Here is a 20,584-nt window from a genome sequence, read left to right on the forward strand (position 1 = left end):
GCATGCATGCGCATACTTCATTGCGCCTTGAAATCTATTGCGCCGGCCGGCTTCGCCTGATCAGTCTCGATTCATTCATCGGCAGATCGAGTGCGCACACTATGACACTAATCAATCAATTACTCAGAATCTGATGATGCAACTAGCTACTAGAAACATGCATGCAGTAGAGTAGATCGCTAGCTAGATACATAGAGACTGATAGACAGCCAGCGATTTGCTGCGCAGGTCTACATCCCATTTCATTCTTCAATGAGTAGCATCGTCGTTTCTTCTTCTTTTTCTTTCTTTCCGCATCGATGGGATGGTGGACACGACCAAAGAGATTCAATTCACAACGAGTGGGCTCCTCCATCGCACCACTAGCTAGCTACCTAAACTGCTTTCTGCTTTCGCTGCTGGCGGGCTGCGGTTGCACCGCACCGATGGAGGAGGACGATGCAGAAGAAGAACGAGACAGGCCAGATGATGATGAGCTGCTGAACTGAACATTTTTTTTTTTTTGGAGAAGACGTTGCTGGGCTGAACTGATGGGCGGTGCGCGTCGATTGATTTCTGCTCCAGGCTCGATGAGCCGGCCCACTTCTTCGGAGCCCAGCCCAGCCCACGTATACTAATAGGCAGGCCGCCCGCGACGAGCCGAGCCGGACGGACCGAATAGGAGAAGCGAAGGCAGGCAGGCAGGACAGGAGCCACCAGTTTCCACCGCACCCCCCTCTTCGCTCCGGTCCGGCGAGTGAGTCGTCGTGCCGCCGGTATCCATGGCGGCGGTGGTGCGCGGCGTCTTGAGGGGCATCAAGGAGAAGGGACTCACCAACTTCATCCGCGATGCCCGCGACGAAGGATACTTGTAACCCCTCCACCTCCCGTCAATATCTTCTCGCCGCGCAAATCAGATTGCCCCCCATTTCGATTCATCTCGATCCAGATCTCTCCTCTCTTCCCTTGCTTTTATGTTATAGAATAGATTCCTCGCCGCTAGTATTTCGCGGATCTGACGTACTAGTTTCCAACTTTTAATTTGTTTCGATTCGGCTATTCCTGCGGTGTGCGCTCTGGCCTCTGGGGCGGGGAAAATTACAAGTAGGGTTCCTCTCCACAGCTATTTGGTAGGATAAGTAAGGCTCACACAACACTAGAATCACTTATGTTGCATAACAACCACAATCCTTTCGCTGCAAATGCAAGTGTGGATTCATTTTTATCAGGTATACATCAACTAAAATGCCCGTTTGATCGTGTGCAGCATACAACATACATTGCTTGCTTGCCACTGCTTGTTAGATTTGATCCATTCCACGCGCACTTATATATACCTTTCCTGCATTATACTACATGTCTCGAATTTTTATGTGATGAAGTCAGTCCAAGATATTGTAGAACTAGGCATGTAGCCTTGTATATTGTGGAGCAACTTTTTGAGACTGTCGGCAAACCTAGCGTCATGGTTCATAGCAATCCCTTCCTGGTGTTCATGCATTCTTTTTTCTTTTTCTGCTGTATACTACCTTAGTACCATATACTATGTGTGCAGTCAGATCAAACTGCTTGGCCAGACATTGCAAATTATTATGGTATGTTAATAGTGAAAACAACATAATCTGCTACTCCATGTGCCAACAATTAGTGTAATCAATCTTGATGGGCTATACTCACTTCACAACAATGATTACTTACAGATTTCCACTGACCTGGACTCCTTCAAAACGACACACTATGGCCACCAATTTGAATATTTATTTAGACCTGGTTTAGTTCCAAAAAATTTTCAAGATTCCCTGTCACATCGAATCTTGCGGCATATGCATAGAGCATTAAATATAGATAAAAAATAACTAACTGCACAGGTTATCTGTAATTTGCGAGACGAATCTTTTGAACCTAGTTAGTCCATGGTTGGACAACAATTGTCAAATACAAACGAGAGTGCTACAGTACCTGAAACCAAAAAATTCGGCAACTAAACAAGGCCTTAACTGTTTACAGTAGCCATGAATGTTTGGCTGTCTTGTATCTGTGATCCTTTATTTTTCTGCAATGGAGTGTCACCATGTAAATTGTCTGTCACATGTTTCTATTTCCAGGAATCGTCTTTGTGTCATGCCTGATATGAGTTCCTGGTTTGGAGACATAGCCAAATTCTATAATGCATATATAAATGTGTTGTTGACATATTCTAACATCTTGTTATTTACAGCAAATGCCTTCTGGATGGGAACCTTTTGTAAGTGGCCACCTACCTGTCCTCCATTTTCAAGGAATGAGTGTGGTTATGTGTCTCAGCTGTCAGCACAGCTAATCTTTTTTTTTTTCAGGCAAACGAAAATTCACAATATTGGCGCAACACTTGTAGGAGTTGACAAGTTTGGAAACAAATACTATGAGAAACTACATGACACTCAGTATGGTGAGTAAACTTTGTTCTGCTAGTTGATGTGCCATGGTTGTTTTTATTGTGAAATTATTATGTGACTCGAATGTAGATCATGAAACCAGTAGACTGTTATTGGCAGCAATTATATTTCGCCTTTTTTTTTCTTCTCGATTCTCAAACCTATTAGATAAAACCTTAACTGTTATTACTTTGGGCTTCACTTTGCTGATGTGCATCTGTTTGTAGGAGCAAAATATCTCTTTCATTGCTGGTCATTCCCCCTTGATAGTACAATAGAACACTAAGTTTGGTAAATTTTGCAGGAAGGCATAGGTGGGTAGAATATGCAGAGAAAGGTCGTTACAATGCATCCCAAGTGCCTCCTGAATGGCATGGATGGCTGCACCACGTCACAGATAGCACTGGGGATAAGGCAAGTTTCCCTCCATGTTATTTGCTTTAAATCCTGGATTTTCATGCTTCAGTCTTCTGACATGCTTGCAACTGTGCTTGATGCCTTGTTTCTTTGTCTTGATTATGTGTTACAATTGAGCACCAGTATTGATGATTTCGGATTTTGTTTAATATAGATTAATAAAGAGTAAAATACACTGGCGGCCTTTTAACTTGTCAGCCTGTGCCACTTTGGTCCATGAACTTGTAAACCCGAAAAAGTGACCCCTGAACTTGTCCGCCCGTGCCACTTTGGTCCATGAACTTGCAAACGCAAAACAGTGGCCCCTGAACTTGTCGGCCTGTGCCACTTTGGTCCATAAACGTGTAAAGGATCTTTCAACGCGTCAACAAATATTTATTTATTTCATAACTAATTATTAATGAAATGCTAAATTCATGAAATGTTTTGTGTAGCCTCTTCATGTGTACTCTGCCTAGGAAAAATATGAAAACTAGAAAACGAATAATTTTTGCTTGTTTTAAAATTATCTCTTTTAATTAATAAATGCAACGAATTGATATATTATTTGATATATTTGACGCTACGAATAAAAATATATCAATTTCGTAAATTAAAAAAGAAGTGCTGACATCATTGCTGACGTCAGCACCATAAACGGTGCCATGCATGGCCTACCAGAGGCGGCCACGTGGCAGAACAGTGCCATGCAGCCGGTGTTATTTTCGTATTTGCATGTTCATGGACCAAAGTGGCACACGTCGACAAGTTCAGGGGACATTTTTTCGCGTTTGCAAGTTCATGGACCAAAGTGGCACATGCTGACAAGTTTAGGGGCCTCTTTTTCTCGTTTGCAAGTTCATGGACCAAAGTGGCACAGGGCGACAACTTAAAGGGCCGCCAATGTATTTTACTCATTAATAAAATTTGGTTTCTCTGAAACACTTCATGTTTTTTATGTCACCCACATTTTTAGGCTATTTGCCTGAGGGGATGTGGGTGTCTATTTCATTTGGTGCAAGGAGCTTCAAGGCGATATCTTAATTAGTATCTGGAAGTCAAAATTGGTTAAGCTGAGATCTGGTGTTTTTTTATATTCCCTGTGTTGCAGCTGCTGAACCAGAAGACTGCTAGGTACCTTGTAGAGCACAAGCAGAACTACTCCGGTGAGGGTGAAGAGCTGATCTACCACTCCAAGGGGCATGCTTTGAATCCGGGGCAAAGGGACTGGACGAGGTATCAGCCCTGGGAGCCAAAGAAAGAGCAAGCCTAGCTTCTGAGTACATTGTGGGGAAGCTGCTGAAATGTTTGTGTTTTCTTACATTTCGTTGGGTCAAGTATCACCGAGCTGGATAGCCTCTGGGTTATTGCTTGGACTGGGCCCAAATAATGATCTGAATACCAATAATGTACAATTGGATCATCTTTTGACATTGAAGTGTTGTTGTTACTGCTGTAAAAGCAGCTTTGAGGAATATCTCATGCAGTTGTTACTGCCTTCGGTTGTCTCTAAAATTGTACGAGAGATTATCTGTCCTGTTGTCTGGTTGGGGGAGCTGTCTACCCAGCTGTTGGGTGGTGTTTGGAGACCTCACACTTGAATTTCATGACCATGGATGAAGATCCAGCGCTCTACGGCTTTCTTGTCATCTCTTTACTTATTCGTACCACGGACCATTTCTTTTTGGGAGGTATTTGGGTCGATATTAGTTATTTTTCCACAGATATTTTAGGACAGTCTTAATGGCATTTCATCAAAGTTTCATGGATATTAAATATATTGATGTGGCATTGTATTAATAGAGAGGTGATAAAATTTTTATGGGAGTAGAGTTTCATGAGGATACAACTCTTCTACACTGTTTTCAAAATATAGATGCGTTAGAAAGTGAGTCATAAAACCCTCATTGCCCACTACCAAGGTTCCGTCCACCTATTCCGTCTTTGCTGAGGCATCACTATGACACTAAAACCCTTATCCATCAAACAATCACTTGATGCTTTCACCCTTGCCATCTAACCATCTTTCTCCTCTTTCCAATGTCACTACCACCTTGTCTTGCCACTCTTATCACCGCCACCTCAATCTAGCCTTTTGTTCTACATTTATCTCGTTTCTTATGTCCATCAGAATCCTCGCCTAAGACCCAAAACCTCAAACACTAGTCTTGTCATAGGTGTTGTCAATGTTGAAAGAGATAGCCTTGTTGCTTAAACCGGACCATCAAAGATTGGTTTGGGCATAAAATAGGCAGAAGAGGAATTGAGTATTGGATGTCACCAAAACACTTGAACGATTGAAGTGAAATACTAGTTGGACCACTATGTGAAGAGAGCTAGAGATGAGAAGGTCATCACCAAATTAGCCGAACTTTTGGGCTCTCAATCCACCCCACACTAACAACTCAACTTCTTAGTGTCATCAATCCACCCCATACTAACAACCCAACTTCTCTTAGTCATCAATCCATGTTTACAATAACCTAGCTATGCCCATCATCAAGTCAAAACCAACTTGTCCGGGTCATCCACCCCACACTAACCTAGTTTTGCCCATCCTAACAACTCAACTTCTCTAGGTTATCAAACCTCGATTTCTTCAGGTCATCAATCCACCTCACACTAATCTAATTTTGCCCACTCTAACTTCTTCAAATCACCAACCCACCCCATGCTAACCTAGTTGTGCCAGGGCATCAATCGATCTTCCACCCCAATACTAACTAGCTTTGTCGAATTATCACTATGACACTCTCACCTTTGCTTTGTCTGACTATTTTCCTCTATTTTTCAAAAGTCAGTATCAGTACTATCTTATCACTCCTTTCACTTGCTATTACTGTTAATTTGGTGTTTTGAGTCCATTCGAATCCTTGCTAGAGAGTAGAGATCCCATGCCTCTAACACTAATCTTATCAGAGCCATTGCTAGAGTTGGAGGAGACAACCTTATTACATGAATTAGACCGATAAAAAGGTTGATTTAGACATGAATCGTCTGATAGAGATGTTGAGTTTTTGATGTCGCAAAAAATGCTCGAATTCTCGTTAGGATTCCCGTTTTCTTATGATCAGAGTGAAATAGTTGCCAGGCCGCAGAAGAGTTTATGCATAATCAATCAATCTGCTGTTCTCCTCCATTTGACTGACGGATTTGCTCGCCCAGCTGCAGACACCGACGGCACAATCCACTGAACACGTACCTAGCCTAACAGCAGGCAGACGTGCCTGGCTGCATCACCGATCTCTCTCCCTCGCTCGTCCCTTCCGCAGCGGCAGGCAGCCGCAGCCCGCAACTACCAACCTACCCACACACGCGACTCACGCACGCACACGCTGCCGCTCCTCAAACCGCAGGCGGACCCAGACGAGACGTACCAAGAAGAGCTCCAGCAGGCCTTGACCGTGTACGCTAGCTCGACTCAAACGAACACGAGCTCCTGCTCCAATGGCCTCCCATCCTCCTCCTGAGGACAAGGTATGGATGCACGGGCACGCCCTCCCCTCCCGCCTTGGGCTCCAGCAATTAACTAGTTCGATTCTCGCTTTCGTTCTGTTTTAGCGTCTTCAGCTTCCCATCTTCTTTCTACTGATCGATTCATGTCCCCGTCGTCCTCGATTGTGCTTGGGCGCCAGCAGGAGCAGAGCGAGCACGAGGAGATCCACGTCTCCTCCGGCGGCGTTCAGGCTTACACCGACGACGACGACTGCGAGAACAGGCGCCCCTTGCTGCTCAGGGCTCCCGCTTCCGCCGAGTGCTACTCCATCTCCGCCGCCGTCTTCCCGTAAGTCTAATATAGGCAACCCTCCCCATTCCATTCTTCTCTTGTACTCTACTCTACCTACTACAGTACCTTTCACGATTCCTACCCTGCGCTCACCATTATTCAGCCGTGCCCCAAATCTTGCTCTCGAAAATTGCGGTTCGTCTCTCCAGGGAATGGATTGCAGCTTCCTCTCGAGCCTCTCGCGGTCTCGCCCAAAAGTCTCTGCTCTGCCTTTTACTCCACAAATTTCGTACAGTTTCAGCTCCTTCTTGGCATGTCACCTAACAGATTCAATGTCTGACAACAAACTTTCAGCCTTTCAGGCAACCGGAATGGTTACCGTAGTTTTCATCAAAAAAAATATAGGCAACCGGAATGGTTGCCGTAGTTTTCATTAAAAAATATATATATTGTGCACTGCACACATGTACAGTTTACCTTACCAAAGTCTTCCCCTGTCTGTTGAATTTGTTGCAGGTTTTTCTTTCCAGCTTTGGGAGGCCTTCTCTATGGCTATGACATTGGGGCAACATCCGGTGCAACCATATCGCTCAAGGTATTACACTAGCGCTAAATCTTCTTCCTGCTTGCTTCTCAAAAAATGTTGCATTGGATGATTGGAACTTGCACATCAGTTTGGTCAATATTGCTAATTTGACTCTCGTCAAATCTATCTTGCAGTCATCGACATTCAGTGGTACTACGTGGTACAATTTGTCATCTGTGCAAACTGGCCTTGTGGTAATGATTTACTCCACATCAAAAACTATTTCAGCAAGGTTGGGTTCACTAACTGGTGTCCTGTTGCTGAATGATGTAATCACCCGCTGTGCCTGATGCAGGTCAGTGGCTCACTGTATGGTGCTTTGATCGGCTCCGTCTTGGCATATACAATTGCAGACTTTTTAGGTCTACCACCCCTCTTCTTTTCCATGCTACTGCTAATTTATAGCGCAACTTAGTCTGGTCATCTCATTATTATTTATCCCAACTACCCTGCACAGGACGACGCAAAGAGCTTATCCTCGCTTCTATATCATATTTGATTGGAGCCCTTCTGACAGCAGTAGCACCCAATTTCGCTATCATGGTGGTTGGTCGCTTTTTATATGGCATAGGAATTGGATTGGTAATGGAATCTCTTGTCATAGTTGACACTGCACATTGCCTAGCATATGACCATGAACATTTCTTTATGAGGCTTTATGTTTTGATGGGGGCAAAAATAAAGATATGAGGCTTACGTATGCTGCTTTCATCAGGCTATGCATGCTGCTCCAATGTATATTGCAGAGACTGCACCGAGTCAGATAAGAGGCATGCTCATTTCTCTAAAGGAGTTCTTTATTGTTCTTGGGATGCTTGTAAGTGTATACTATTTTTTCTTTATCACCCCTTCAGCAATCTTTCGGTCTTCTTTTTTACTTGTATTTTTGCAGCTTGGTTATATAGCAGGAAATCTCTATGTTGAAGTGGTTTCTGGTTGGCGTTACATGTATGTCTCCAGCACACCATTATGTCTCATAATGGGAGTTGGAATGTGCTGGTTGCCCTCATCACCTAGGTGGCTCCTGTTATGTGCCATACAAGGGAAGGGAAATCTGCCAGACACAAAAGAAAATGCAACCCGGTGCTTATGTCGATTGAGGGGTCAAGCTTCACCTGATTTGGTCTCAGAGCAGATTGACTTGATTTTGGAGGAACTTTCGTATATTGATCAAGAGAAGCAAGCTAGCTTCGGTGAGATCTTTCAAGGAAAATGTCTTAAAGCAATGATTATTGGATGTGGTTTGGTGTTCTTTCAGCAGGTGATTCTTATATCTTTAATTTGGGATATATTCCTGTGCTTGTACTACAACGGTCTGTTCTTTTCTGAAAAATAAATATTATGGTATTTTATCTGATCCTGGCTTATGTATATGTCAGGTTACTGGTCAACCTAGCGTACTATACTATGCCGCTACGATCTTTCAGGTACTTACATATCGTTAATTTCCTCTGTATGGAGTTATCCAGTTCAAGCATATTTGGGTATTATAGAAGCCCATTCATGTTCGGACTGATCTCCAGTATAGGGGTTCAGGGCTTCAAAATATTATCAATCTAACTTTCAGGGTGGAAATAATAGTCAAACTTGTTTGGGCAACCTGCGCTATTAGTAGCATTATTCTCGTAAGCTCCTGCATCACTCATATCTATCATTTGTCTGCAAGCAGAGTGCTGGATTCTCTGGGGCATCTGATGCTACTCGTGTATCCATTCTTCTTGGCGTACTGAAGGTACATGTGAATACTTTTGCATATGCTTTATTGAAATTTAACCTGAGTATTTTGCTACTTTAATATGACTTTTTACGACCCTGAAGTTTTTTTTGCAATGCAATCTATAGTTACATTACAGAATTACATTAGAAGGAAGCATACTGTTTTTAATGTTGGTCCAAACTGTCCTCCTTTGCAAGGTTCCATGCATTCTTACTACTCAGTAATTATGGTTTCCATACTGCAGCTAATCATGACCGGAGTAGCAGTCCTTGTGGTTGACAGACTTGGCAGAAGACCGTTACTTATTGGAGGTGTCAGTGGAATTGTAAGTCTGTCTCAAGTGTCAAGTTATTTAGGGCTCGTTCGGTTCCCAGGGAACCGTTCCCTGGAATGATTCTAGCCGGATTGCTTGCCTAGTTTATATAACCTTTGATCAGCTAGAACGATTCCTGGGTGCATTCCAGGCTAACCGAACGGGCCCTTAGCCTTTTAGCGGAATACAAATATCTTGATAGATGGCTTTCCTATGGTTACTGATTACCTGTTGATTCTACAATGTGCAGACTGTTGCCTTATTTTTGCTGTCCTCCTACTACACTTTACTGAAAGATGCCTCCTATGTGGCTGTAATAGCACTTCTACTATATGTTGGCTGTTATCAGGTACTTCTCCTTGTGCATCGCCTGAATAGCCATCTTACCTTGTTTGAGAACTCCAATGAGGATTATTGTGACTTCTGTGAGCTGGAGCAGTATTATTTCTGAAATAGTAGTAGAGTGGATTGCCTTGCACCAAAGTTTCAGTAGTTGGCTTGTGTTTCATATCTGTTAGTTTATATGTGACAATCTATCTGACAGTAAAGAGAACTTTCTCTGCAGCTCTCATTTGGCCCTATTGGCTGGCTTATGATCTCAGAGGTTTTCCCGCTGAGGCTGCGAGGGCGTGGATTGGGTGTCGCTGTTCTTGTGAATTTTGCGTCCAACGCTCTGGTGACCTTTGCTTTTTCTCCACTGGAGGTACGAGCCTACCCTGTCCTTCTGTTTTTTTTTCTTGCCAAAGAGCGTTGCTATGAATTCATGTCATGTGCAATATATGGGCAATCTGCTGCCTGTTGATGATAACTGTGTGTATGCATGGTGTCATAGGATTTGATTGGAACGGGGGCGCTCTTCTCTGGATTTGGGGTGATTGCAGTGGCATCTCTTGCATTCATATTCTGGATCGTCCCTGAGACAAAAGGACTCACCCTGGAAGAGATTGAAGCGAGTCTGTAGTTGACTGATCCAGACGCCACGTTCTTTCGTCCTAGTTTCAGTGAACTGAAGGGACTTCTGGTATCCTTTTGTAGTCTGCTGTTGTAGTTAGCTTATTCATATAAATATTCTACAAGCTGTTGTAGCAATAATACTTGTTTCTTTCCCGGTATAAACCGAGACGGTAGGTTGCTGCAAGCCTGCAAGATTAATCGATGGGGCATTGCATTGGTACTGTAGACTGTAGAGCTAGCATTCAGCCATCTTGACAGTTGGTTGTAGAATGGGTTTACAACCTGTTTCTTTAGGCCTTTGCTTTTCAAAAGCTGGGCTTCCGTGGGCTGCTTGTAAAAGCCAGCTTTTGAAAGTTTTAAAAAGTTGGTTTTTGAACAAATGAAATGCACAAGTAAGACGACATTCCACAGAATCCAGAAAATAATTGCTGGCTGCGTGCAAAACTTTTGCAGAGGTTGGAATACATTTCCTTTTTCTAAACAAATGAGGTACTATTATGCAAAATGACTTGCCAGCCAATAAGGCCTTGTTTAGTTCATCCCAAAACCTAAAAACTTTTCAAAGACTCTCGATCAGAACGATCATCTGTTTTTGTCAATAAACTTATAACATGCGAATGGGCTGCATCAGCTCACTGGCCTAGCTGTGTTTGGCCTGAGCCAAAAAAAAAAACTCTCGCTCTTACTCCCTCACCTCCGCTCATCTCGTGAGACATTCGAAGCACGAGCCGCCGGCCACCAGGTTGTTATGCGCCGGCTACTGGCCGGCGCTGCAAACCAGGCTGGAGCTGCTATCTCTTATGATTGGGAACATTCAGTTCGACGTTGTTGACGAGGAATGGACGGCATATGATGGTTGTTGTGATAGCGGGAGCGGGGTGAGGCGACCTTGCTGTTGGCCGCACTGGCTACGTCACGGGGAGCTCCATGACCCTCGGTCTTGTTTATTTCCACTCTAAAATCTATTTTTTTTTTAAATTCTCTATCATATCGAATTTTTAGACGTATGCATGGAGTATTAAATATAGATAAAAATAAAAACTAATTGCACAGTTTAGTCGGAATTTACGAGACGAATATTTTGAGCCTAGTTAGTCCATATAAGTGCTACATTATGGCAAAAATTCAGCCGTGTTCAAAGAGTTCTTCCTGTTCTATGTTTGGCGGAACCGTCCCGGGGGGAGGGGGGGGGGGGGGGGGGGGGGCGGCCTTGTCTGGTCTGCGCGGTGTACAGTAGAGATATTGAAGTTGGTCGGTCGGTTAGTTGGAGCACATGTACATGGCCGGCCATGCCTAACCGCCACGCCGCATCTTCCCTTTCCTCGGCGGGGAGGGAACGCATGCACGCTTGTTTTGTGTGTGTGTGTGTGTGTGTGTGTTGACTCTGCCTGCCTGCTTCACATCACCGCTGGCGTCGTGTGCTACTACTAGTACTACTACGTGCTTCATTCCTTTCTTCCACCAGGGCCAGGCTTATATGCTAAGGTTACAAACCAATTGCGTGATTACCGGGGCCGCTTCTCCACCCGTGATGGATTACAGATAACCCAAGGCTGGCTGCTTGTTTGTTTTACTAGCTACTAGTGGTCTTGTTCACAGAGAATTGGACGGGCATGTGACACCGACGCATGTGGTGGGTCAGTTCGTTGGTGGAAACTTCCAAAAGGTTATTATGCCATCTCATCCGTATATTGCAATTCGGTTGTGCGACGCGCAGACGCACTAGCAGGGCAGGGGTGTCATGTTGTTCCGCACTCGCCACTGAGCAGCGCGTTCTTCTCTTTGTCATGTTGTCCCTGCCCCTGTGCTGGCCTGGCTGGCGCTCCTCCCTGCCCGCCCGGCGCTGAACAAGAAGTAGAGGGCAGCAGGACCGCAAGGACATCATCCACGGGCCGGACCGGGCCGCACAGCAAGCAACACACAGAACTGGCCAGCACCACGCGACAGCTACTACTCCTAGCCGCCGCGTGCTCCGCGTCCGCTCTGCCTGCCTCGGTGCTACTGCTACCCGCGCCGCGCTTCAATTCGGGCGGCGCACGCGGACGCGGCCCTCTGGTTTCTGATTTCCCGGATTCCCTTTCCCTCCCTGCATTTTGCATTCCTCTCCTTTCCTTAATTCCTTGCCTTGCCACCGATCGATCCTCCATCTCGCCTTCCCTTTCTTCCTCCCTCCCGCTCCTGACCCGTAACCTCACCAAGGCCAACGAGGGAGAGAGAGAGAGAGAGAGGAGACAACAACAACAACAACAACAACAAGCCAACAACAATGGCGACGCTGCAGGACCTGGGCGTGTCCGCCTTCATCAACATCCTGAGCGCCTTCGTCTTCCTCCTCCTCTTCGCCGTCCTCCGCATCCAGCCCGTCAACGACCGCGTCTACTTCCCCAAGCTCTACCTCGCGCAGAAGCGCCAGCACGACCACACCGCCCGCTCCGCCGTCCGGCGCTTCGTCAACCTCAACATCTGCACCTACATCACCTTCCTCAGCTGGGTGCCCGGCGCGCTCCGCATGTCCGAGACGGAACTCGTCGCCCACGCCGGACTCGACTCCGCCGTCTACCTGCGAATCTACAAGCTCGGGTACACTATTCCTATTCCTACTCCTATTCCTATACGCCGCCGCAATTCTCTACTACTACCGCGATTTCTTGCGAAATCAATTTTTTACTCCTCTCTTTCCGCGATTGCAATTCTGGTTGGTCTTACTAGTTACTGCTCCGTTCACTCACCTGGGACTCTGCTGGCTTAGTTAAGGTTCACTCAAGGTTCAAATTTTATTTCTTTTTCATCTTGTTTATTTGTTGCCTATATATGTGTTCGTGTGTGCTACTTACTGCTACCATTCCAGTTTTTGAGTGCCATTCCATTAAACAAACGCACCATATTTTCTCCTTCATCGGTTCAACCAAACCACCCACGGCGAGGGGATGAATGAAGTTCTTAATCTATCTCACTTTTCCCCTCGTTTGCTGAATTCCTGCAAAACTGTTGCGGTGTCAAGGATTTTGTTAATGGCGGTTTCCAGATTTCCATCGCCAGCTTTGCCTGCCGCTGCCTGGCTGGATGAATGTGAATGAATATGAGGGTTTGCGTCTGGGAACTGCATTCCTTTCAGCAACTTGTGCTTCTTTCCATGTTTAATTATGCCACCTTTTGGCCGCACTTATGCTTGTTTCATCGTCTCACCTCACGCACAGCATAGGAAGCCGTCATCTTTAGCCACTCTGCAGATTGCTTGCTGGAACTGGAACAAATTAAAAAACGACATTTTTTCCCCCTTCCAAAAAATAATTGCTTTATCCTCCTTTCAGAAATAATAGCACGTTTTCCTTCCAGCCAGAATTACAAGATCTTTTCCTTCCAAAAAGAAAATTAATTAGTTTCAAAAAAAAAAGAAAATTAATTAGTACTCCGTACCATTTTATTTCAGGGAAATCTTTGATAATTATTACGGTTGATTGTTTTAGTCATCACATAGTAATTACTTTCACGCAATCAGCATATCCAGTGAGAATTGCTTGTGTTTGATGACAGAGAGTTTGTGGTGATAATGTTGTCCTTGTCACGTTTCGGCTGTAGTGCTTCCCATTACGTCGTGGCGTTGAAAATGGTGTCGTCAAATAATCTTTGATTTGATCCGCACGATTCCTGGCTTTCTTTCAGGAGGACGGCACAAACTTCTGTGGTTTCATTATTGATGATTTCCTAGAGGCTAGTTGGACGGTTTACTCATTGCTACTACTGGAGTGCCAAACTTTTTGTGTTTATCCTATTCTATTTCTAGCTAGTGCTCGCCCACTACAAACCAACGCTCTCACGTTCAAGGGCCCGAACATATTTTGTGCCCTTGTCATTGTGATTGTGGCAGCACCAACTGATTCGCATTCTCAATATAGCTGGCGAGTGGGGACCGTTCCTTACAACTCTAGATGCTTTTCTTGTAGTACCACCACTAGTTTGGAACTTTGGATGAAAATTCACTCGAAAGGTTTCCCTATTTGGGGTGCAACTTTCTGGCATGATCCAAAATTTCATTTCACTGGGCGTCCTTGCTTTGTCGGCTCTCTACTAGAAGTACAACTACTACTACTACTACTACTACAGGCTGGACACAGAATAATTCAGCCACAGCACTACCACATGTCATTCAATTATTTTACTCTCAGCCTTCTACTGCACGTTTAGCCGCATGGGCAATGCTTTGCATCTACACAAAATGTGTCTGGGTAATTCCAACGAAAGTTGCAAAGGATGTAATGTTGTGGACTTTGACTCTTTTCCCCTTGTTTTGCAATGGCAAATAAGGGATTGCCAAAGGAAAGACTGGTCTCTATGGCAATAGGAGATTTATGGGATGGCAAAATTTTGCATTGACAAATAAGGGATTGTCCTAAAAAGGCATCGATTATTTGGCAGCACAATAAGACAGGTCGCCCTCAGTGCCGCATGCTAACACTTTTTTTCCGTCTCCTTGGCAGTCTCAAGATATTTTTGCCCATTGCAACTCTCGCCCTTCTGGTTCTTATTCCAGTCAATGTATCTGGCGGCACATTACTTGATCTAAAAAAGGAAGTTGTTTTCAGCGATATCGATAAGCTTTCTATATCAAATGTTAACCCTGGATCCAACAGGTACGGATCTTATGAACTCTTTTTTTTTTTTTTGGCTGTTCCTTTATACTCATACAATGTCCAGAATATTTTCCATGTCTGTTACGTTTTCAGTTTTGTTTTTGCATGTTGCGGCTACTCAGAGCTATCTGACCATTGTCATTGCAATTCATTTCAGATTCTTTATTCATCTCTTGATGGCATATGTGTTCACATTTTGGGCATGCTTTATGCTGTACAAAGAATACAGCAATGTAGCATTTATGAGATTGCATTTCCTGGCTTCCCAGAAGCGTTGTGCAGATCATTTCACTGTAAGTACATTGGCAAAGTACGATGTGATATACTAACCATATGTATATGGGGGGTAGGGGGGGGGACTGCTCCGGTACTCCTCTATTAGAAAATTACACGTATCTTAAAGCATCTACCGAATCAATTAATTATTATTTTCTCAATTCGGAGTATTATAACCAGGGTCCTGCATTTGTGATGAATAGCTAGGAAAAGAGTAGTTGAACAGAAAACACATACCCTAATGCGGATTTGCTGAGCGGAACATGTACCAAATTTGCTATAACTAAATATAGTCACATTTAGAACTGAGGTCCTTAAGGTATTTCTGCAGCATTTAATATTATTTGGCAATTCCAGGTGATTGTTAGAAACATTCCTCGTGTCTCAAGCCATTCAACTTCTGAAACAGTGGACGAGTTTTTCCGAAGAAATCATCCAGACCACTATCTTGGTCAGCAGGTACATGGTCCTCTCCTTTGCTTATATCTCCTTAACCAGATATACAATGCAGAATGCAGCATGTACATGCTCGGTATTGCTTAGACCATTCAAATGTGCCTTGAGATTCGTGCTGCTGCACTTTTCCCCACTGTTTTCACACTCTTTCTCCATTGTTTCACACATCTCGATGCATATCGAATGGTGTGGATAAGCAATGCCCAACATGTAGACACCAAAAAACTACTTTCCTCCTTAACCTTGCATTTGGTCAGGCATGATTATCTTAGGCCTTGTTTAGTTCCAAAAATTTTTCGAGATTCCCCGTCATATCGAATCTTACGGCACATGCATGATGCATTAAGTATACATGAAAACAAAAACTAATTGTACAGTTCATCTGTAAATCACGAGACAAATTTTTTAAGTCTAGTTACTCCATAATTGGACAATGTTTGTCAAATAAAAACGAAAGTGCTATAGTGTCAAAATCCAAAAAATTTTGCGAACTGAACAAGGCCTTACATTCTACTCAGTTTTCAACCGATACCAAATTTTGGTTGTTGCAAATTGTAGTGATTACTGAGTCAACCTTGCTTTCTATGATTAGCCTGTTTACAATGCAAATCGGTACGCTAAACTCGTGAAGCAAAGGGAGAGGCTTCAAAACTGGTTGGATTACTACGAACTGAAGTTTGAAAGGCATCCTGAGAGAAGACCAACAGGACGGGTAACGTTTCCAACATTGATTCTATTCTATTTCATTTGCTGGCATACCAAGTTCTTCAACCATACCTATTCTGTAGTTTCTTTTCCAAGAAATGGCTCAGCATGTTGTTCTTTTCCTGCGTTTCAGACAGGATGCCTTGGTTTCTGTGGCAGGGAAGTGGATCAAATAGACTACTACCGGGCTAGAATCAGCGAGCTTGAGAAGAGGGTTAGTCTGCAGTTCTTGATCTTATGATTCATTGTCAGTCATATGCACAATTCTTTAAATATGTGATCTGAACTTGTGGGTCTGTTGCATGTCTGTTTTCTTAGCATAAATAAAGCCTTTTATTGCTTCTATGTACAATTTTAACACAGGCTGTTTATTGTCTTGATATATGCAGATGGCATCAGAGCGCCAGAAAGTTCTCAATGACCCAAAAGCTGTTATGCCAGTTTCCTTTGTGACATTTGACTCGAGATGGGGTGCTGCTGTGTGTGCACAAACACAACAGTCAAAGAACCCAACCCAATGGCTGACTGATTGGGCTCCTGAACCACGGGATGTTTATTGGCAAAATCTTGCCATCCCATTTTTCTCTCTCAGTATCCGCAGGTTTCTGATATCTGTCGCAGTCTTTGCTTTAGTGTTTTTCTACATGATCCCCATCGCGTTTGTTCAATCACTTGCCAATCTCGAGGGTCTTGAAAAAGTTGCTCCTTTTCTGAAGCCAGTAATTGAAGTGTAAGGTTTCTTTCTCTGTACATACGTTCCCTCCCTGATGCAAATAACTCTTGACTGCTACTTAGTAGGTCTATTCCCTGCTTTCTCATATGCTTTCTCATTTGATGCAGAAAGGTGGTGAAATCTTTCCTTCAGGGATTTCTTCCTGGTCTGGCTCTGAAGATTTTCCTCTATGTCCTCCCTACAGTTCTGCTGATCATGTCAAAGGTTGAAGGCTATGTCTCTTTATCATCGCTGGAAAGAAGGACTGCTTCGAAATATTATTACTTCATGCTGGTGAACGTATTCCTTGGAAGCATAATCGCTGGGACAGCATTTGAACAGCTACATTCGTTTCTCCACGAGCCTCCTACACAGTAATTATCTTCAAACTTCATTTTAACCCCCTGCATATTTATGAATCTAAAAGTTCTTTTTGCTTGTTATTCGATTTTTGCCAAACTAGTAAATCGTACTGTAGTTTCTGCTTGTTAACTTTTCAAAGCTGTCTGATAAAGAGTTCAGTCATAACCTGCAAGACGGCATATTCTTTGTGCAGAATACCAAGGACCATCGGGGTAGCTATACCAATGAAGGCCACATTTTTCATGACATACATAATGGTTGATGGCTGGGCTGGTATTGCTAACGAGATCCTTCGAGTGAAGGCTCTGGTGATATACCATCTGAAGAACATGTTTATCGTGAAAACGGAGAGGGACAGAGAGAGGGCGATGGATCCAGGTAGCATAAGACTTGGAGAAAACCTTCCATCCCTTCAGTTGTATTTCCTCCTCGGCCTCGTATACGCCGTCGTCACCCCCCTTCTCCTGCCATTCATAATCGTCTTCTTTGCCTTTGCTTTCCTTGTCTACAGACACCAGGTTAGTTAATCTGTTTAATGGTACTTTCACCTTGTGATAACCCTAGATTCGAGTTTCACTGAACTCCATATTTCTTCCTCTTTGGTTTATTGTTGGCTTCAGATCATCAACGTGTACAATCAGGAGTATGAGAGTGCCGCTGCATTTTGGCCTCAGGTGCATACCCGAATAATAGCTAGCCTGCTCATCTCTCATGTAACTCTGTTTGGGTTGATGAGCACAAAGAAAGCTGCATACTCCACCCCTCTGCTCATCTTTCTGCCACTACTGACGATCTGGTTCCACAAGTACTGCAAGAGCCGGTTCGAACCAGCTTTCAGGAAGTATCCTCTAGAGGTGAGCCGTGAGCCAGTCTATACTATGCTGGCTATGAGACAATGAGAACAATCTCTGATTTGTACTAATAATTGTGTTTTGTCTTGCCAGGAAGCAATGGCGAAGGATACCATGGAGCACGCATCGGAGCCTAACCTGAACCTGAAATCCTTCCTGGCTAACGCTTACCTGCACCCCATCTTCCACCTTTTCGAGCAAGCAGAGAAAGAGGAGGAGATGGTGGAGGTGAGGGTCGACAAAGCCGAGAAGCAGCGGCACCTCCATGAGGAGGATGAGACTCAGGTGAGGACCTCATCGCAGTACCGGGAGGAGACTCACTTCAGGAGCACGCACGAGACGCATTACCACCACGAGGAGAGCCATGTCAGCAGGAGCACGCAGTATCATGAGGGGATCCACGTGAGGAGCGACACGGATTCGCCGTCGCCGCCACACTTCGTCTACCACTACGACATCCAGCCCTGATGACGCTGAACAGCAGCCGTCTCTAACCTTTGTTTTCCTGGGTGTCTTGTGAATGCTTCTCTTGGCTAACCTGTCCCCCAGAGGTTGCTAAAATTGCTGATGATTGATGAATTGTTGGGTGTACATGCAGGTGTAGTGAGGTAGTGACTGTAAAAATTCTGGTGTGCCATGGGACCTGAACATTGATTCCATGCAGAAAAAAAAATGTGGAGGAATCAAGTTTGAAGTATTGTGCGTGGTATATATGAGAATGTCTCGCGCTGAATCTTCACAATTTGTTTGAAACCACGGAAAACGGAAAGCATAATAGTGTTCGGAGATTAAAAAAAGGCTTGATAAAAATTTAACAGGCTCTGGCAGATTGGAGGAAGTGTTGGAGGTCTTTCCTGTGGAATTCATTGCCTGAATGCAAATAAGTTCATTGCCTGTGGAGAAAGTATTGGCGTGAGTGGGCAAGCCTAAAGTTAGCAGGAGGAGTAACTACTCCTATACATTGTCTCATGCAAACACCAAGCTGGGCATGGATATATGGTGGGTTCAAATACCAAGTGTTGTGACGAGAAACAGAAAAAAGAAGGTGTTTTAAAGACAAGTATGAGACAACTTACTGTATAACTTGTCTCTAATTACTTGGCTTATAGTCAAGCACTTGGCTTTATTATTGACCTTGCTCTAAGAGCTAAGCTATTATATCTCTTCTATCTTCTCTCCTTCACATTAGGATTAGTTTGGCTATAAACCTATTATTGTACATGCTCTAAGGGCTAAGGCTTAAAGATTTGTTCAATAATTGCACCACACAGTCCAATTTATCTTAAAATCAGACAGTATATCATACCTGAACGTAAGCTGCTCTAATTCGTATGCCATAGGGAGCTTAGAAATTTATCTGATGATCGTGATATGTCTTGCAATTTATCTTGGGTTCAGACTGTACAACATGTCGAGCTTGAAAATTTATCAATGATCGTGTTATGTCTTTCAATTCGTTTTGGGTTCAGATAACACAACATGCTTGGTCAGGCTGTTCTAACTTGGTGACAGATATAATATACCCTGCCTAAGAGTTACAGCTTCTAAACACTAATTAAGCAAAAAAGGCCAGGTTTTCCATCAATCCCATCTCACGTTTAGGCTTAGCCAACATAACATCAAATGGTGGCACTATTTTTAATCACTTTTGTAGTGTTTAATCATTCTTTCATCCTATTTTAAGAAGTTCTATGCCACTTGGCTTTGACATTAACCCGTGAAATAATATCTTTTTTTTATAAAACGGTGGGGGAGCTCCCCACCCCTTTTTTTTATTTCTAAATAAATAAAGGAATAGTTACAAAGGCAGGAGCCAAAAAGAATACAAGGCAGTACGCCCAAAACAAAAAAGAGGTAAAACTGTTACAAGTAAGACTCTTTCCAACTACTAAGAGCGGAGCTAACACTAGGTCTTGCTTTGTTACAAACTAAAGCAATTTCGTCTCTGAACTGCCTTTTCCATACATGTAAATTCTTCTGACCATGATCGAAGATAATGCCATTTCTTGTATTCCAGAAGATCCAGCAGACCGTAATCAGAATTTCTCTAAAGATGGAGTTCCCAAATTGTAAACGTGCTTCTAAAATCATGTCCACTGGATTGAGGCCAAGGTCCCATGAAATGGGAATTGTCTCCCAGCAATCCTTACTGAAGCTGCATTCAAAAAATAAGTGAAAGCTGGTCTCTTCGCACCTCTGGGAGCACATCACACATGTATAGTCATCTAGGTAAATATGTTTTCTGTGTAGAAGGTTCCTGGTGTTCAGTCGGTCTCTTAAGAGTAACCAGAAGAAGAATTTATGGTTTCCCAGGTTGCCAGATTTCTAGAGCCATTTGAAGAGTGGAGAGTCAGGGGGAGATTTGAGAAAAAGAGCATAGGCCTTCTTACTGCTGTAGCTCGAAGTTCCCCAATTGTAGGACCATGTATCATTGAGGTTCACATCCCAGTGTCTGTTGTGCATGATGTTTTGAAGTTCCTCGAGATGTTGAGCAGCAACGTGAG

General features: G+C 43.7%; 3 protein-coding genes across 4 annotated transcripts; all 3 read left to right on the plus strand.

Annotated features, from left to right (window-relative positions):
• LOC110436296 (probable NADH dehydrogenase [ubiquinone] 1 alpha subcomplex subunit 12) lies at positions 635–4,424 on the plus strand. The gene is made up of 5 exons (XM_021462987.1): positions 635–850; positions 2,198–2,224; positions 2,316–2,407; positions 2,698–2,807; positions 3,901–4,424. Exons 1-5 carry the CDS (start codon positions 762–764, stop codon positions 4,060–4,062), a joined length of 480 nt encoding a protein of 159 aa, XP_021318662.1. The 5' UTR covers positions 635–761; the 3' UTR covers positions 4,063–4,424.
• LOC8055121 (D-xylose-proton symporter-like 2) lies at positions 6,050–10,496 on the plus strand. 2 transcript variants are annotated; one of them, XM_021451503.1, is made up of 14 exons: positions 6,050–6,266; positions 6,425–6,573; positions 7,033–7,111; positions 7,237–7,296; positions 7,398–7,464; positions 7,560–7,684; positions 7,818–7,919; positions 7,995–8,363; positions 8,482–8,529; positions 8,772–8,834; positions 9,064–9,144; positions 9,383–9,481; positions 9,698–9,835; positions 9,965–10,496. In XM_021451503.1, exons 1-14 carry the CDS (start codon positions 6,237–6,239, stop codon positions 10,091–10,093), a joined length of 1,539 nt encoding a protein of 512 aa, XP_021307178.1. In that variant the 5' UTR covers positions 6,050–6,236; the 3' UTR covers positions 10,094–10,496. The 2 variants fall into 2 exon arrangements, with proteins under 2 accessions (XP_021307178.1, XP_002464862.1); XM_002464817.2 differs by having other exon boundaries at positions 6,052–6,266; positions 6,428–6,573.
• Positions 11,860–18,813, plus strand: LOC8055122 (CSC1-like protein At1g32090). Its single transcript, XM_002464818.2, has 11 exons — positions 11,860–12,666; positions 14,565–14,717; positions 14,875–15,010; positions 15,351–15,452; positions 16,042–16,161; positions 16,288–16,368; positions 16,544–16,884; positions 16,995–17,240; positions 17,423–17,747; positions 17,850–18,083; positions 18,174–18,813. The coding sequence occupies exons 1-11, from the start codon at positions 12,353–12,355 to the stop codon at positions 18,546–18,548; spliced, it is 2,427 nt and encodes an 808-aa protein (XP_002464863.1). The 5' UTR covers positions 11,860–12,352; the 3' UTR covers positions 18,549–18,813.

The sequence above is a fragment of the Sorghum bicolor genome, chromosome 1 (genome assembly GCF_000003195.3).
Source record: "Sorghum bicolor cultivar BTx623 chromosome 1, Sorghum_bicolor_NCBIv3, whole genome shotgun sequence".
NCBI lineage: Eukaryota > Viridiplantae > Streptophyta > Magnoliopsida > Poales > Poaceae > Sorghum > Sorghum bicolor.

Bases quoted from the DNA above. Each gene is read 5' to 3' on its own strand.
- LOC110436296 (XM_021462987.1), top strand. From the start codon at position 762: ATGGCGGCGGTGGTGCGCGGCGTCTTGAGGGGCATCAAGGAGAAGGGA. The intron at 851-2,197 runs GTAACCCCTCCA...TGTTATTTACAG, and splicing joins GCCCGCGACGAAGGATACTT to CAAATGCCTTCTGGATGGGA. The intron at 2,408-2,697 runs GTGAGTAAACTT...TAAATTTTGCAG, and splicing joins ACTACATGACACTCAGTATG to GAAGGCATAGGTGGGTAGAA.
- LOC8055121 (XM_021451503.1), top strand. From the start codon at position 6,237: ATGGCCTCCCATCCTCCTCCTGAGGACAAG. The intron at 9,145-9,382 runs GTAAGTCTGTCT...TACAATGTGCAG, and splicing joins TTGGAGGTGTCAGTGGAATT to ACTGTTGCCTTATTTTTGCT. The intron at 9,836-9,964 runs GTACGAGCCTAC...ATGGTGTCATAG, and splicing joins TTGCTTTTTCTCCACTGGAG to GATTTGATTGGAACGGGGGC.
- LOC8055122 (XM_002464818.2), top strand. From the start codon at position 12,353: ATGGCGACGCTGCAGGACCTGGGCGTGTCCGCCTTCATCAACATCCTG. The intron at 14,718-14,874 runs GTACGGATCTTA...AATTCATTTCAG, and splicing joins GTTAACCCTGGATCCAACAG to ATTCTTTATTCATCTCTTGA. The intron at 16,162-16,287 runs GTAACGTTTCCA...CCTGCGTTTCAG, and splicing joins AGAGAAGACCAACAGGACGG to ACAGGATGCCTTGGTTTCTG.